An 18671-nucleotide genomic window follows, 5' to 3' on the forward strand; every position below is an offset into this window, starting at 1 on the left:
TTTAGCTCATCTACAGCATCATCATACAGTTTCTTAGAATTTAATCCCACATTGTGAATGCCCCCCTTTTCCTCCAGAACTGCCTAAACTCTTGATAGTATAGGTTCAGCAAGGTGCTGGAAACATGTGTGCAGAGGTTGGACATGTTGTGTGTTCAAAAATGCTGTTCTGCAGACCTTGGTTAGAACCAGTGCTGATTGGACTTCCTGTTGTCTTTCTATCATCTCGAACCAGTCTGCCCATCTTCCTCTGACCTCTGACATCAACAAGACATTCTGGTCCAGAAAATGCTAGACTGGATATTTTCTCTTCTTCAGACCACTCTCTGGAAACCCTAGAGATGGTTGTGTGTGATAATCCCAGTAAATACTCAGACCAACAACCATGCCACATTCAAAGTCACGTAAATCCTTTTTCTTCCTCATGCTGCCATGTGATTGGCTGATTAGATATTTGTGTTAACAAGCAGTTGAACAGGTGGATGTGATGAAGTGATGGTACAGCATGGTACATACTGTACAGAGCATTCAGTAATGTAACAGTACAGTTAGAAATCTCCATGTTGAAGGTATATTGTTACTTTGTTTTTCTTGAAAAATAATTCAGAGGACCCACATGGTGAACAGGGTCCGGGAAGGAACAAACTTACCCCCAAATGTCCCAGATTGTCTCAGGCATTAATGACGTTACTGCAGCACACATAACATGTTACTGCAGAGCACGTTACCGCCTGCTAACTCTCCTGTAAACTTATTTTATTAAACATGAGCTGCAACAAACACTAATTTGGCTGCAGAGCCGTATGAAAAGGGCTGTTAATGGACCTGAGGACCATACACAATCAGCTACAATCCAAACATACTTTACTAAAAATGGTGCTGAAGGCTCCTTCGGCACTGCAGCTTAATGAGTCTGAGAATAAACGGGAAAAAAAGCCTCGAGTGGATTTTATATTTAGGGTACTGGTGTTTGACTTTTAGCAAAGCCTGATATTATCTTAAAGTAAACTAATCTGATTATATAACATCTGAAAGAATAATTAGGAAAATTTCGGGAAAGTCTTTAAATGATATTTTATGCTGGAAGTTAAACAGTCATTGCTGTGACATAAAGATGTAACTCAGATGGAATTCTGGTGTTTTAAACATTTAGGGGACCAGGACAGACATTTGGACCTGTCTGCTGAAAGGTGGTTTATGTTTTCATCATAATGTTTTACATTTTCTTAAAGAGAGATAAATAGAAGCTGAAAGACTAGAGGTCCCACACAGACACTTGTTTGACACTGGCAGGTGTTTGACTGGTGGGAAATTAGGATAAGGAGATTAAATAAGTCCCTCCAGACCTCATAAAGATGTTTGGAGATTCAGTTTGTGTCAGAGTAAAAGAATGTAAAGCATCAAGGTTTTTTTTATTACATCTCAGAACTTATCAGTCCCAGACTTTGTTTAAGGTTGTTAAACGTGGCAGGTGTGTTAGAGATGACAGAGGTTCTTAGACTGGAGGTCTGTGTTTGGTTTGATCTGCAGCTGCACCGCTGAAAGTCATCATATCTGAGAGAAACCCCCACAGCTTGGAGAGTAAAGAACACAAAACACAGACTCCTTGGTGATGGAGGGGATGAAGGACACACTTTATTTATCAAGTTACATTAAAAGAAGATCTACACTCACATCCACTTTGTGGAATGAAGTGACGTTGCATGGTTGTTGGTCTGAGTATTTACTGGGATTTTCACACACAACCATCTCCAGTGTTAGAGAAATGATAAAAAGGCAACAGGAAGTAGAATAAGCACTGGTTCCTACCAAGGTCTGCAGAACAGCATCTCTGAACACACAACACGTCCAGCCTTGAAGCAGATGGGCTACAGCAGCAGAAGACACACCGGGTTCCTCCTGTCAGCTAAGAACAGGAAACTGAGGCTACAATTCACACACACTCACCAACACTGGACAATAGAAGATGGAGAAATGTTGCTGGTCTGATGAGTCTCCATTTCAGCTCCACATTCAGATGCTAGGCTCAGAATCTGCTGGAAACATCATGAAAACATGGATCCATCCTGCCTTGGATCAAAGCCTACCTGAGTATTGTTGCTGACCATGTCCATCCCTTTATGACCACAGTGGAGCATCTTCTGATGCTACTTCCAGCAGGATAATGCACCATGTCACAAAGCTCAGATCATCTCCACCTGCTTCAGATTTTAATCCATGCTTTTTTTTCTAATTGCTTGGACTACTGTAATGCACTCCATGCTGGGCTCAGTCAGACCTCCATCGATCGGCTGCAGTTGATCCGGAATGCAGCAGCTTGACTTTTAACTGGTCTTGGCCTCCCTGCATTGGCTGCCTGTTTGTTTTAAAGTTGATTTTAAAATTGTTTCATTTGTTTTTAAGTGCCTTCACAGTCTTGCCCCACAGTATCTGTCAGACCTCTTACAGCACTACACACCGTCACGCTCTCGCAGATCGGCAGACAGGTCACTCTTAAATGTCCCCCCAACCAAGAGGAAACTTAGAGGTGACAGAGCCTTTTCTGTAGTTGGGCCGAAGCTAGTGAACCAGTTGCCTCCTCATATTAAGGAGGCCTCTTCACTAACTGTTTTATAATCGCTGTTTAAAACTCATTTTTTTCTCTTTGGCTTTTAACACTGGTTGAAATGTTGGTTTTGACTATGTTGACTGTTTTATCATGTATGTTTTTATATTCTCTTTTTATTATTTTGTTTTATTTTGGTGTGAAGCACTTTGGTCAACTGTGTTGTTTTAAAAGTTGGAGCTGCTTTCTAGAACATGATGATGAGTTCACTGGACTCCAACGGCCTCCACAGCCTCCAGATCTCAGTCCAGTAGAGCAGCTTTGGGATGTGGTGGAACGGGAGATTCTCATCATGGATGCAGCCGACAAACCTGCAGCAACTGTGTGATGCTGTCATGTTGATATGGAGAAAACCTCTAAGGAAGGTTTCCACCACCTTGTTGAATCTATCACACCAGGAATTAAGGCAGTTCTGGAGGAAAACTGGGGTTCAACTCAGTACCAGATACTGGGCCTGATACAGTGGATGATGAGTGTAAGTAGTTCAGCTTTAATGTTGGCCTGTAGAATAAAAGGAGGTTTGGACCAATAGCCCACATCTCATAGGTATTGAGGGAATAATGATGTGATTTTGACTATTCTACAAACTTCCTGCAGACAGCTTTCCTCTTTCCTCGTCACTTCAGGATTATTTAGTCTAAAAACATTATTTCTGGATCTTATTGCTGGTCTGAAACAGTTTGTTATCCGTACCATCTGGAGCTTTGTTCAACCTTTATCTCGCTGGTCTTTTCCATGTCTAACACCCTGTTGGCTCTGCCTTTTTGGGACAGTTAAACATACATTTGTTTCAGAACAGCTTCTCTGATTGGCTGTTAAATGTGGAGGAGGAACTGTATAGTACATTAATGTGACCTTAACTGTTACTTTAAGCTAAAATGCTCCAACGAGCTGCTGTATGAGAGTGAAACACAGACGTCTTAGTCTAAACACCTGACACACAACTGAGTTAGAACTTCTCATTTTAAGTTTGATTTTTACTATCAGGAAATGACTCTGGTAAGTTCTGACTAAAACCAGGAAGAGAGGAATCTGGCTGCTGTTTCCTGAAATACTCAAGTGGAGCTGATTCCCAGGAAGGAAAGAGGTGTGGTATAAATGAGTGTCTGTAAAGGTGAATGTTGGAAACACAGTCAGTGTTTTGCAACACAATACGCAGACGTTATCAGCAAAGAGCAGTCAGATAACGTCCATGTAACAGCTCACCATCCAGTTTCTAGACCCACTTTATCCTGTTTGGTGCTGCTGGGGGGGTTGGGGGTGCCTGAAGTGTGTTCCGATCAGCAGCAGGCGAGAGGTGGACTACATCCTGGACATTTGCCAGTCCATCACAGAACCTGGTACATAAAGACAAACAGGACAACTAACCAAACCATGCACTCAGTTTAGAACGAGCAGTTAATCTGGCATGCATGTTTTTCTGTTTCCACTGCGGGAGGGAACATGCAAACACGCTAACTCCACCCAGGAAAGCCCCAAGCTGAGATTCAAACCAGGAACCTTTATCCTGTGAGGTGACAAGTCTCCACACCACTGTTCAGCCCACAACAGCACTTCAGATGTTTTTTACCCAAATTCTCCATCCTTCCACTCATCTCCTTACTGTAATGGCCTTGATCACAGCTGTTGAGGGTGTGAGGCTTAAATGTGATGCCATAAATCTACATTCTTCTATCTGTGTGAAAATATGTTCATCTTAGATTAAAATGAAGCTTCATACGGGATATTGTGTGATTCACTGATTTCAGTCTACAGAAAAGGAAAATGTTTCTTTTTTCTGTGAAGACACGTCTCCTGTCCATGGCTGCAGGACTCTTTGTCTTTTGTGACCGGTTGGTGTTCATTTTTTTCTCATCTCCTGCTGTGTTTTGGCCAAACTCTGCAGGCGGGAGCTTTACTGACTAATCCGATTAGGAGCAGAGGTGAAGCAGTCAAACTCTTCCTATGATCTCCAACCAGTCTGCCCATTCTCCCAGTAGATCCCAGAAAATCCCAGTAGATCAGCAGTTTCTGAAATACTCAGACGTTCAAAGTCACTTAAATCCCCTTTCTTCCTCATTCTGATTCTCAGCCTGAACTTCAGCATGTCCTCTTCACCATGTCAACATGACCAAGTGTTTTAAGTTGCTGCCATGTGATTGGCTGGTTAGATATTTGTATTATTAAGCAGCTGAACAGATGGACCCATGTAGGAACCAATTTGCAATAACTTGCCAGTAATATAATCATACCTACTTCTGAGGAGCAAACTGCACAAAAAATACTAAAAAAAAAAAAAAGATCTTGTATTTTTTTATAAATAGTCTCATCACATTATCAGTTTTGATTTTCAAATGTGTTTTTTTCTCATGGCTGCCCATTAAACAAACATTTGCATTTTTACTTGTTTTATTGGCAACTTCTAATGTTTCTGCCTTTATTACATTAAAAATAGCCCAGATAATTACATTATTAGTTTCTATGGGGTTGATGAAGTGGACAGTGGGTGTGTGTTTACCTTAAAAACAGTGACCTCACATCCTTTTCTGTGGTTTTCTTATTTTTTCCTCATCTGAGTGTAAAACTTGTGTTCTGTCTGATTCTCTTCTGATCATAATATTTTTTTAATTGTTACAGGCTGCAGTGCGACTGTCAACACAACACCTGCGGCGTGTCTTGTGATCAGTGTTGTCCAGGATACAACCAGTTTCCATGGAAACCTGCTACGACCTACAACGCCAATGAGTGTGAACGTGAGTGAAGCTTGATGCTCTGCACCTATGTGATGTGCACACACACACACGCACACACACAGAATCATCATGTAATCACTGAACCCTGCAGAGGAATGTGTTTCATGTGTTGGTTCAACAGGATGAGTCAGCTCTGATTCAATGAAGCTGAACAGACACACATTTTCTCACACACATACACATGATCTAACAGTGTCTACAGATTTTTTTTTTTCAGAACATGTTTGAATTTGCACCAAAATGCTGATACAAGGATTGACCTTTATTTTTTCTTTAATTTTCATAATAAAAAGCAACTTTTTAACCTAAGAACTTTAATCATTGTAGAAAAATTTTATTTACATTCATACATATTGATTCTTCACCAGACATCTGAATGGGAAAACAGTAAAGATGCAGTTAGAATGAGGGAAATGAAAGCTTTGTTTCCTGTTTCAATCTGTTGGGCTGAGCGTGGGGTTATCAAAAAGTCTGGCTATATTTACATGCGGGAGCCTTCTGTTATCAAACAGTTATATTTAACAAGGACCAACATGGATATCACAATGACAGAAAGTTCACTAAAGGTTAGCATGATAAAGTTACAGAGAGAGGCGGAGATGCAGGTGTTTGTTGCACAGTAGAAAGGTCGGATTTGAGACAAATGCAGGAGCTACACTGAGTTTGGACAATTCGTTCTTCCAAAATAATCAGCACTGAAATATTGCAGGCCAGTTTATATTTAAAAAAAAATGACAATATTATCTTATTATTGAGGTACAGATTTCAGAGGGATGACTGATGAGCTTCCTGTCACATTGAGCTGAATGCCTGCTCTAATAATATGAGAGAAGCCTTAATGTTTTCTGGCTGTAAAGAAACCGCAGCACAGTTGGGCTGCAGACGGAGTCGGAGGATAAGGAGGGCAGCTTCATTCAGTCGGCACCTCTCAGCCGCTGAGACTCAGATAAAGACAGAAAGTTATCAGGGTTTTGCTAACTCTGGATGAAGTGTCCGTTTGTCTGAGCTTTTAGTTTCTGTGTTACTTAAGGGTTCTACTGTCTCTCTTTTTGTTAGCGATAAGGAGAAGAGCTCTTACAGTACGAACCTAGAAGATGTTAAAATGTGACAGTAGAGGTAAAAACCTATTTATTAACCTTATGCTCCTCCAATAATACAATAAAATACATTGGTTACTCAAAATTAACTCTTTGGAGTCCAATTAACCAATCCAGAATCTGTGTTGTGAGTAAATTGCTGAGCTTCAGAGATGCTGGTTTTTGGATGATTTGGTCAGAGCCAGACCACCTGTTTCCAGTCTTTCTGGTATCAGTTTTGTTTTTTAAGTTTTATCATAGAGTATATAATATATATGGCCCTAGTAAAGAACTGCTAAGTGACTGCCTCAAACAGCTGAAACCCTTCATGGAACCATTATAAAGGATAAACCCTTTTCATGGTATTTACCTTGAACAGATGGAACAAGTGGCTGACATCAAGAGGTCCAATGAGTGTCTAGAGAAGGCTGGTCTAAAACACAGCATGGAGACTCTGATCATGGCCACACAGGAACAAAAACTGGGCATGAGAGTGATAAAGCCCGGGGTCTTCCACGCCAGGCAGGACCCCAGTTGCAGGCTTTGCAAAAAGACCTCTGAGGCGCCCAGAACATAGTTGCAGGTTTTAAGATGCAGGCTGGTAAGGCATACATGCAGCACCATAACCAGCTGGCTGGAAAAGTGTACAGAGTTTAGACTAGAAGTCCCAGGGTCAAGATCGGAGATGCTGCCAAAAGTGTGGGAGAATGATCACAATGATCCTGTGGGACAGATCCAGACCGATAAACTGGTGATGGCTACCCAACTGGAGCTTGTGTTAGTCAACAAACTACAGAAGGAAGCAGTGGCAGATGTAGAAATGCTGAACAACAGCCACAAGAAGAAGATGGAACACAAGAAGCTGGAAAAATACCAAGACCTGAAGTAGGGAGCTGAAAAGCTGTGGGGTGCGAATACAACAGTGGTGCCAGTGGTAATAAGAACACTCGGGGCCGTGACCTCCAAACTGGGAGAACTGATCAAAGGCGGCAGTAAAAAAGTAACAAAGTACATATTGGGAAAGAAAAATAATAAATGCATGTGAATATCATAAAAAGAAGCTATAAAACATAAATTAAGACACAATGAGGTTGCATCACCTGAACTTCAGAAGTGTGATGTCAGATCTTCTGAAAGACCACCAGCCCGAGGAAACAGGTGTGAGAACAGCAGCCTTTAAATTCCCAGAGCTGAGATGAAAGTCCACCTTCTCAAACTAACTTCCGTTTATGGCTTATTTAGATGTGAAGAAGCTGCTCTGTCTTTTTATTTTGGATATTTACTTTAATGTTTCATTGCTCTTTGGAAGTGTTGCTTCTTTGTTCTTTGCTAAAAGCAATTTCTTTCCACCAGGTGAATGTTGACACTGCTGTCATGTGTTATTATTATTCACATGTAAAATTATTAGTGCTGGTTCAGCTGCCACGGCAACTGTTACTTACTTAATATGAAAGGAAAATCTTGATGGAGCTTAGATTTAGTAGTATACAGATTGCCAGAGACCAGTTTTAACATCAAATCACAAAGTAACTACAGAAAGAGCTTTTAACTCTCTAAATCCTTTAATTTTATTTATTTTTTATTGCAGCAACATAATAAAATATTCTCTGGGTTTTTTCCCCTTGATTTTATTTTTAATGTAATGACAGTCCAAGTGTTTTTGGAGATTAATGGCTGCTGGCTCAAATGACTTTCTTAAGCCGGATTTATGCTCATGCAGCGTCTGTGTGCAGTCGGCAACGGCATAGCTGACGCTGGTGAGTTTGCTCTCACATTCGAGCTTAGGGGGTACACGTAGTTTTGGTGTTGTGTTGCGGTTTCTCCTCCTAACCTGAAGTTGGCAGCAGGGGTGGTATCGGCCAGTAAACTCACCAGGTCGGAGTTTTTTTGATGGTTCACTTCAGTTCGGTAGTTTTTTCTGTTTTAAAACAACAATGGCCTCCAGTATGGTTCAGTGTCTTTATTAGCTTGTGGAAGAAAACAAAGAAATAATTTGATCAGCCTCTCATCAACTTGATCCACTGGTTATTGTTTTTAAAAATGGTGGTTACCACACAAATTCAGCGAGAAGATCAAGATATCCGGCAGCACATGATCCCAAACTGACCAATCACAAGGGAGTACCCCACGTAACCGTCTGCATAGTGGAGGTGCACGTCAGGTCTGGAAGAGGTGCACATTGAGCCTCTGCGGAGCTACGCCGAGCATACGTCGGTTATGCATTCACCGCGCGACCATAAATCCTTCCTGTCTTACAATATTCTTAGAGAAGCCTTTGATTGAATACACTCCATTTCCTGTCTGTATTGCGTATAGCAGGGGTGCCCCAAGTCAATCCTCGAGGGCCGCTGTCCTGCAGATTTTTCAATGTTTCCTGCTTCAACACACCTGACTCAAATTAAGTAGATCCAACAGCCTATTATGTTTTGCACAATGACTCATCAATTTGAGCCAGGTGGTTTTGGAGCAAGGACACATCAAAAGCCTGCAGGATTGTGGCCCTTGTACTGGAGCTGTACACCCCTGGCGTATAGAATAGAGACACAATAGAGTCCAGGATTTGTTCCTGCAGCCATGTCTCTGTAAAACATGATCCTGCATTCTCTGTATTCCCTCTGTGTCCTCGCTGGCACTTACTAATCCATTTTGTTAGCTAGCAAGCTCACATTTCCCATCACATTTAAAAGAAATGGTTTGATTTCCTCATCCTTTCTCTCAGCCTTGTTCCTGCACTGCATCCTCTTTGCATCCTCCTAAAACTGATATTGGATTTAATGTGTTGTTTCACTCATTAATTTGGTTTTGGAGAGCTTAATCTGTTGATCCTACTGGTAAACAGATCTTAAAAAGAGTCTTGTTTTAGGAGAAACCACATGAGAATCACAGCCTCCAAACCAGCATCATAAAACATGTTTAGAAATTAGCATCACATTGGATTGTATTACAAATTTCTTGTTTTAAGATCATGTTTCAAGGTCTTCATTATTAAATGAGTTTTTCATGGTCATTGCAGCGTGCAACTGTCATCGTCATTCGTTTGAGTGTTACTACGACCCAGAGGTTGATCAGAGGAGAGGCAGCCTGGACATCAACGGACACCACCATGGAGGCGGAGTCTGCTTAAACTGTCAGGTATTTTAGGCTTTTGAAGTTAGTAAAGCTGTGTATGTGAGCAGTATAGATGATTACTGAACCATAAATATTACAAAACCCTTTTATCTCAGCATCACACCACAGGAGTCAACTGTGAGCGCTGCATCCCCAATTATTACAGGTCACCTGACCACTCCATCGACTCCCCACTGGCCTGCTCACGTAAGCTATCTGATCTTAGTGAATCATTTCATTAAATAAACATTTTTATTTTGTCATCTTGGTCTTTTTGGTTTACTTTTTTCCACTTCCTGCTGCATCCGTCTGCTTCCCTGCAGCCTGCAACTGTCAGTCCAGGTTTACAGATGGTACCTGTGAGGATCTGACTGGTCGCTGCTTCTGTAAACCAAACTACACCGGAGAGAACTGTGACTCATGTGCCAGTGGCTATATGAACTTCCCTGATTGTTACCGTGAGTTACAGCAACAGAAACAGCTCGAATACTGCCCACGATTTCATTTTTGTGTTGTAATAGATCTTAAAACTGATTGAAACATCTCTAATAAATACTTTTTTCTGGTTATATTTACCTCCTGAGGCAAAACAGGAAAACAGAATCATAAAAAATATTCTTAAATAAATTCTTCTGTATTTTACTGTATTTATTTTTCTCCATCAGCCATTCCCACATATCCCACCAACAACAACAATGGTGAAGCCAAACCAGCTGGAGAAATCATAAGTAAGTCTCCCCTTATTCTAGATATGTGGTTAGGTGGTAAAAGACTGAAAATGTTGCTGCTTTAATATGGCTGTTAAAATTTAAAGTCCAAATCTGGGCACTAATCTTTAGATGCTCATTTTAGGTTTTCACAGGCAATTATTTCATATTTATCTTGTAAAATAAAATCGTAATATCTGTTTAGCTGAAAAAAGTTTGTCTGGGACCAGAGTCCCTTATTTAGACAATAATATAGAGCTAATTTTCCTCAGCATAATTATGATCAGATACTTTCTTTCTTTCCATGATCTGAACTTGTAGGAGCATGTAGATGCTCAGCAGTAGGGTGCCTTGTGGAACTCTACATGTAATCTTTGAGTAGGTCTGTAGTTACCAATTCACAGAAAATTGATATACTATCTTTCAAGTAGCATTCAAGCCAATTCAGAACAGGAATAGAGAGTCCTGTCCAGTTTAACAGTCTGTCTCATGTTCTGGTCAACTGTATCAAAAGCAGCACTGAAGCAGAACCAAAACCGAACATCTACTATCAAGGCATGCCCTTTAGCTTTGTATAGAATGAGAGACCAGATGAGACAGTAATATAGAGGTAAATGTTAGTATAATTATTATCAGATATTTAAGTTTCCATGATTCAAGCTAGTGGGAGCATGTAGATGCTGAGCAATAGAGGGCCCAAAACGGAGCCTTGAGGAACTCCTCATGTCATCTTTGAGTAGATAGATAGTTACCAATTCAGAGAAAGTCAGTCTTGTAATAACAGCTCAAGCCAATTCAAAACTGGACTGGAGAGTCCCAACCAGTTTTCAAAACGGTCTTCATTTGGCAGTGAAGCAGAACCAAAACCAATCCTGTACTGCTTCCAAGGCATGCTCGTAAGCTTTGTATGGAACCAAAGTTCCCTGATGAGACAGTAATATAGAGTTGAGTGTCATCAGCATAATTATGATCAGATATTTAGTTTGTTTTCAGGATCTGAACTAGTGGGAGCATGTTAATGTTGAACAATAGGAAGCCACAAATCAAGCCTTATGGAACTTCACATATCATCTTTGTTTGAGTAGATCAATAGTTACCAACCAAAAAACGTTGTCCTTGTCTCTCAAATTTTAGATGCCATATGTCATATACTATACACTGAAGCAGAACCAAAACTGAAATCCTTAAGCTTTGTATGGGACGAGAGGCTCTTATGAGACAGAAGTGTAGAGCTGAATTTGTCAGCATAATTATGAGATATTTTGTTCATTAATTTTTTAACTTGCCAAAAAATCTTTCAGAGAAAAATTTCTCTACAGAAATGTGCAAAGTTTGCTCACAGAATTCTAGACAATGTAGCAGAGTCTAAAGCTGGAACAAAGTGGTTTTCTCAGATACAAGCTCTGACCTTGAGACATAAATGTGTGTTACTTGTGAATATTCCCATGCTTTTCTCTCACCTGCTCCACCCATGATGTTTTTTGGTGGAAGTAAGATAATTCTGGGGAGTGAACGGAATGTCAGTGGTGTGCGATAAGCTGGTCCAAAACATTGTTTAGTCCTACTTCATGGATACCATCCACCTGCTGGTGCCCAGCTTCTTTAGTTTTTTTGAGCTTCTTTGTAATAAAAGTAATGCAGCAACCAAAACAACATTTCTTTCTCATAACTGAGAAAACCTGAAGCTAAACCTTTCATTTATATTTTAATTTCCCACTGATCCGATCCTGATCTATAATTGAAAAAGTATTAAATCTTGTAATCTAATATTCTTACTCGGTCCACAGACTGTGAGTGCAGCGCTGCAGGGACAGTGGATAACTCCTGCAGGCCAGATCCTCGGACTCGAACCTGCATCTGTAAACCGGGATTCACTGGAGACCACTGTGACACCTGCGCTCGGGGTTTCTACGGACCCAACTGTCAGGGTGAGAGATAGATATTAATTACATTTTTGCTCTCAAAGAAAAACTAAAAAGAGTTAAACTGAGCTATTTTTGTTCCTTTGAAGTTTTTTTATTAAAAATGACAGAAAATTAAATGATGATCAAAATACTTGTTTTAACTGAAAACTGTTCTGACATATGGTATTCACTGTCCACTTAATCAGGTTCACCTAGTACCGGGTTGGACCCTTTTTTTTTCCTTCAGAACTGCCTTAATTCTTGGTGTCATAGATTCAACACGGTGTTGGAAGCATTCCTCAGAGGTTTACTTTCATATTGACATGATAACATCACACAGTTGCTGCAAATTTGTCGCCTGCATGCATGACGAGAATCTGCCATTCCACCACATGCTAAAGGTGCTGGATTGAGATCTGGTGAGTGTTTCCTGTTCTTAGCTGACAGGAGGCACCTGGTGTGGTCTTCTGCTGCTGTAGTCCATCTTCTTCAAGCCTGGACGTGTTGTGTGTTCAGAGATGATGTTCTGCAGACCTTGGTTGGAACTAGTGCTGATTTGACTTCCTGTTGTCCTTCTGTCATCTCCAACCAGTCTGCCCATTCTGCTCTGACCTCTGACATCAACAAGACATTCTGGCCCAGACAACTGCTGCTAACTGGATATTTTCTCTTCTTGGGACCATCCATTCATTTTCTACCACTTATCCTGGTTTAGTTTGTGGGGGTAGCAGCCTAAGCAGAGAAGGCCAGACCTCCCTCTCCCTGGCCACTTTTTAAAATTATTATTATTATCAGTATTATTTTTTATTTATTTTATTTTATTTTTACTTGTCCTGTCCAGCATCATAGCTAGCAGAATGCAGAATGATGGTTGGGAATCTGTCAAACAATCTGACAACACAATTTGCCAAACACTTCTTCAGTCTGCAGGGGGAATCCAAATGTGTTCCCAGACGAGCCAATACAGGATTCAGGAAGCATCCTAACCAGATGCCTGGCTTCTCTCAATGTGGAGGAGCAGTGGTTGGACTTTGAGCGCCTCCCAGATGTCTTAGCTTCTCATCCCATCTCTATGGGAGAGTCCCACCACCCTGCAGGGAAAACTCATTTCCACTGTTTGTATTTGCTATCCTGCTCTGTCGGTCTCCCACTCCACCCTTCCCTCATTAATGAACAAGACCCCGAGATACGATCTCATACCTGCCCTGGGAGGACACTCCAGCCTTTTAACCCCAAGGACCAGTCATTTAAATCCTCTTTTTTCCTCATTCTGATGCTCAATTTGAACCTCAGCAAGTCGTCTTCACCACGTCTACATGACTGATGCATTGAGTTGCTTGGCTGGTTAGATATTTGTCTTGTAAACCTGATAAAGTGGCCAGAGATTATATGTTATTAATAATTTCCCTTTGGAATTAATAAAAATTCTTTGTTTTAATCTAATTTAACTTAATCTATAATATATAAAATCATATAATAACTGGAAGAAAAGAAAAAGATTTCTGGATTATTTTCAGTTTCTTGCTCAGACGTGCACGCTGAGATAAAAATACAAAAGCACAAACGCAGCTAGGAATGCACATGCTCTGTTTATTAGTTTGTTTATGTAAACAGCGTTAAGTTGCCACCCAGGAGTCTCTCACACACTCCTGAACAAACAGCATTCCCTAAAGCTGCAGATCATTTTCCACCCTTCCTTCAGTCAGTGTTTCTGACGGACTCGACCATCTTTAAGAAACATTTTGCACACACACACACACACTGACTCCGCTGCACCACACACTCCAGTTGCCTGGCTCTACATCCATGCTGCTGCTGTTTGTCCAACCATTCCAGGCTGTCAGTGTTCGGGTCCGGGCTGTCTGGATGGGTCATGTGACTTGGTCACTGGACATGGAATGTGTCGGGCCGGTTTCCAGGGTTACCACTGTGATCAGTGCACGCCTGGTTACTTCAACTACCCGCTCTGCCAATGTGAGTCTCTATTTTTCTCTAACTTTCAACTGAAATGTTTATTTTAAATGAGAATAAATCTCCAGCTGGTCTGTCCAGTTACAGACGCCGTCATGATTCCAGGTGTAGATGAGTTAAAAACAGCTGGACTGCTTTAAGAAAACAGACGTCCTGTGTGGCACTTTTAAAAAGAAGTCATGTAGGAATAGAAATCGATCATGTGTCATGGAATATCACCATCTCTGTGCAGTGTGTGGCTGCAGTACAATCGGCTCTCTGCCCAATCGCTGCGATGCTGCTGGTCACTGTCTGTGCAAACCGGAGTTTCAGGGCCCCCGATGTGAACAGTGCAGATCTGGATTCCACTCCTACCCCAACTGTCAAGGTAAACGCTCACTGATCCCCATATTTCTTTAATGACTAGAAACTATTTGAAAGCTTTGTTTCATTCAGCACATTACCAGCTGTCATGGAGTGGCGCACCTGGAAGCATTTAACTTTATGAAGTGTTGCATCGCCTCCTAAAAATGTCACAATTCTTTGGGGTTTAATATTCATTTGTGCAAGTAAAAAGGTCTGTTTAAGGAAAAGGATACTTTAATGATTTACAATATGAGACAGGTTCAGTTTAAAGGTTGAGATGGGGAAGAAGTGATGGACTTCTCTGTCACAATTCAAGAAAGGAAATTAAATTTACTTTCTTGAAAAGTGTATTAACCTCTTCTTGACTGGAGTCCCTGTTCAGGAGGTTGCATGAGATATGTGCAGCACAGAAGATCTTTGCACATGCAAGGAAGCAGCAGTCCTAGCATGTAGCATAGCAACATGACGAGGAGAAACTCAGCTAAAAGACTACCAAGTATTGGCATCTAAACCAGACAAACTATAAACCCCAATCAGTTATAAGGGAATGTAAGAAAAACATGATAACAGCTCTGTCCACACAAACAAGGTGTCAAATGAAAGCAGAGACATATGTCTGCCTCATTATTAGCCATATTTACAATTTTTTAAAATCTGGTTACAATTCTGATCATGATGTTTATCTCATGTTTAAATAGAAATGTTTGATTTTCTGGAAACAACAGAAGAAGAAGGAAGTAATTTTCCATGTAATCAAACACGGCTGTATGTGCATATTTGTAGCTATCTTACCAATTTCAGTGTTTCCCCCTTAATAATTTTAAATTGTTTCAAAAATTTTTGTATACATACTGACGAGTTCTGTCTTCCATTAGATATAACTTTAAAAAAAAAGCTCTATTTAGTAAAACAAACAGTGCAGCACACTGTGGGATTGGATTGGATTGGCGTACAGCTGATGTTACAGGTATGTCCAGGAAATATTTGCCCGACAGTTGCAGTGTGTTTTCATGCACACTGATGAGAACAACAACAATATAGTCGATCAATTGTATGATCATACTTTTAATCCAAATATTCGCATACTGTGAGACAGAAACTCCGGGAGCTAGCGGCTAGAATCAGAAATCTTGTCTTATTTTTGTGATGAAAAGTTTGATTTCGTTTATTAAAAAAAGCTTCTGCTAATGTGTTCTCCTATGACTCTGCCTTTGTTTGAATCATGAAGCTCCTGCTGGTTTCCATGGAGATAAAGGAGGTTTTATTGTGAAATATTCACTCTTCCTATCATAACCTATGAAACTGGGCTGCTATCCACTGGTTTTCACTGAAAGTAAAGTGGTTTTCTTTTAGGAGATAACATTTACATTTTCTACTGTGTTCCAGGTGAATTTGCTCTGACACAGTAAAACACATCTTGATTCTGACACTTCTGTAGTAACCTCACATCTCAGCTTTCTGTAGAGACTAAGATTAAAAATACCGCCTAAAAATAGGATGCGCTTATTTATTTTTAATGGTCATTTCAGACAGGAAGCAAAACAAATAGGCTCAGTATGATGTGCACACATGAATTCTGTGTTCACTACATATTGGAGGGGATACAAGTAGAAAATAATTTCTCTTTTCAAACATTGTGCCTTGCCTCCTAAACATTCCCAATAATTTCTGTTATTTAAGAGTGCGCCTGTGATCCGCGCACATCGATGGACACCAGCTGCACCGCGTCAGGGATTTGCCACTGCCGGCCCAACTACAGCGGTGCATCATGTGACCAGTGCGCTCCCGGTTACTATGGCTACCCAAGTTGCACTCGTAGGGATGCCAAGTTTTCTAAAAAATCTTTTTCGTCTCTGGTGAACGTTGGGCTTGTTACCACATACTGATGTATATCTGATATCTGCTGCAGCCTGCCATTGCTCTGCAGAGGGATCCCGCTACACGCGCTGTGACCAGGGGACAGGACAGTGTGTGTGCCTGCCCAGTGTGGTGGGACTGAGGTGTGACAGCTGTGCACACGGCTCCTACGGCTTCCCCAACTGCCAAGGTGAACAGCAAAAGTAAACACTTCAGCAGATGCAGTCAAAACAAGCCACAGCTTACCACACAAACATCAGGATGGTTCAACGTTCCCTGGAATGACTCTGGTTAAAGGTCAAATACATGTACTACATGTCTTTTTAAGACTGTGGAGTCCAAATAAATCTGGTAAATCTGGACCTTAAGCAGCATACTCGCAGCTAAAGACGAGATGTTTTTGGTAAAGAAAATTAAAAAAAAGAAACTGAACTGCTTCTAATTCGCAGCAACAAAGAGTTTATTTGATAAATTTAAATATTCATCGTTGTTATATGTTACAGCCAGACATGCACATGCGCCATGTTTGTCCACTGAAAGATGTTTCTGGTTTATTTGTCACTGACAGCTGGTACCTGCCACCCTGCTGGTTCTGTTCCCAGTGCAGCGCTGCCACCAGCGGTAAGTCAAGTGTTGTCAGGTTGTTTTTATTTATTATCTCACAAAATGTTTGTAGAACATTTTCAGACTTGTTTAGCAGGAATGATGCAGGAAGAAAATGAAAAGTGAGAAAAGCAGTGAATTGTAAACATAAAGCATTAAAAGAACGGCAGGGTCAAACCAGAGGTGCCTCCATTACAGCTTTTCTTGGTACAATCATTGTGAAAGAAATAATCATGATTTTAAAATGTGTAAAATCACAGAAGTACTACTTAAGTTCTAAGTAGAGTTGTTATAACCCATCAATGCAAAGGTATTAATTTGTGGAATTAAGACATTCATTTTTTATCATAATAATGCATGAAAAACAGTTATTACTCAAGTCATATTAAAAATCCAGATTTGGCATTGTCTCAGAAAGAAAAGCAGATTTTGTGCATGTAGGTGCTTTATAGCGGTGAACAAAATCCACCAAAAACCACTTTATCCTCCATATTTCTTAAGATTCTTACAGGGTTGAAGCCTTAAATTTCGAGAACAGCTGCAGGATGACCCATTTGACATTTCACATAACTTTGTTTTCGTTCTGTGCGCAAGTTGTGCTGATCTCCCGTTCGGGTTCGGGCATAATATTTTATGGAAAGTGACGATATTTTGGGATCTTTACGATTAATCGAATTTCTTATTATCGTGATTAATTGTGAATTAAATAATCATGACATTGCCTCTGTTTTTAGGCCCATTTAAGGGTTTATTTCCTGTTTTTTTAAGAAGATGTTTACATCGCTGCTCTTCTACAAAAATACTAAATTGGACACATTAATATTTTTTGGTCTTTTAGCTGAAATCACGACACACGTTTACTGATCCTGCTTCACTTTTATTTCAAGTCAATCTTCAACTCTATAAAGAAAAACAGATTTGAAGAATTCTCGTCCTGTCTTTTTTTCTGCTGTTACTAATAAATGTAGAGTCACTGTGAGTGTCGTCGTCACGTGGAGGGCCCGGCTTGTGACAGATGTAGACCTCTGTACTGGAACCTCTCCCAGGATACTCCTCATGGATGCTCCAGTAAGAAATCCTGCACACACTATCAAAGTTTCTCCTCACTTTAGGTGTAAAACAATAAACAGAACTATGAAATGTGTGTGTGTTTGTGTGGTTTCCCCTGCAGACTGTGAGTGTAACGTTGCAGGGACAATAAGTGGTGTTGCTGAATGTGCACAGGTGAGTTTAACTGTAATTCTTCCTCTGATATTCTAAATTTAGCACAAAATGTGACTCGTTCATCATCAGAGTTTGACCGTTTTTGTCCATTATTGAACAAACATTATCATTATCAGCTGTAAAGCCCTTCTTTCCATGTTGATGATAATGGTAGCGTTCTTGTGTGGCAGGAAACTGGTCAGTGCCACTGTAAGCCTAACGTCTGCAGTGGAACCTGCTCCACCTGCAAAGACGGCTACTCTAACCTGCAGGATCACAACTACTTTGGCTGCCAGGGTGAGCTTAATGCAGCCTTCTAGGCAATTGCTTGAGTGCTGGGATAATTGGCTGTTAATCTACATTTTTTGTGAATTGTGTGCTTAGGTTGCAAATGTGATATTGGAGGTTCAGTCGGTCAGTCCTGTGGAGACCGAAATGGTCAATGTCACTGCAGACCCAACGTGGAGGGACAGAAGTGCAATTTGTAAGTATACCTGACCTTAGAGGGAGTATAAGAGTTAAAGTCTTCATCTGGCTCTCTAAAACCTTCTTTAAAAGCGT

At 40.6% G+C, this 18671-nt stretch overlaps 1 protein-coding gene across 2 annotated transcripts in view; it reads left to right on the forward strand.

Annotated features, from left to right (window-relative positions):
* Positions 1–18671, forward strand: part of lama5 (laminin, alpha 5) — a 110281-nt gene that overhangs the window by 44636 nt on the left and 46974 nt on the right. For both annotated transcript variants that reach the window (XM_042002918.1, XM_042002919.1), the window contains exons 7-21: positions 5221–5336; positions 9426–9544; positions 9637–9727; positions 9844–9978; positions 10186–10248; positions 12015–12155; positions 13968–14105; positions 14335–14469; positions 16128–16262; positions 16357–16494; positions 16873–16925; positions 17876–17975; positions 18079–18131; positions 18302–18407; positions 18495–18594. In XM_042002918.1, the coding sequence (XP_041858852.1) occupies positions 5221–5336; positions 9426–9544; positions 9637–9727; positions 9844–9978; positions 10186–10248; positions 12015–12155; positions 13968–14105; positions 14335–14469; positions 16128–16262; positions 16357–16494; positions 16873–16925; positions 17876–17975; positions 18079–18131; positions 18302–18407; positions 18495–18594 (1623 nt within the window). The remainder of the gene's footprint in view (positions 1–5220; positions 5337–9425; positions 9545–9636; positions 9728–9843; positions 9979–10185; positions 10249–12014; positions 12156–13967; positions 14106–14334; positions 14470–16127; positions 16263–16356; positions 16495–16872; positions 16926–17875; positions 17976–18078; positions 18132–18301; positions 18408–18494; positions 18595–18671) is intronic.

Source organism: Melanotaenia boesemani, chromosome 13 (genome assembly GCF_017639745.1).
Source record: "Melanotaenia boesemani isolate fMelBoe1 chromosome 13, fMelBoe1.pri, whole genome shotgun sequence".
Taxonomy (NCBI): Eukaryota; Metazoa; Chordata; class Actinopteri; order Atheriniformes; family Melanotaeniidae; genus Melanotaenia; species Melanotaenia boesemani.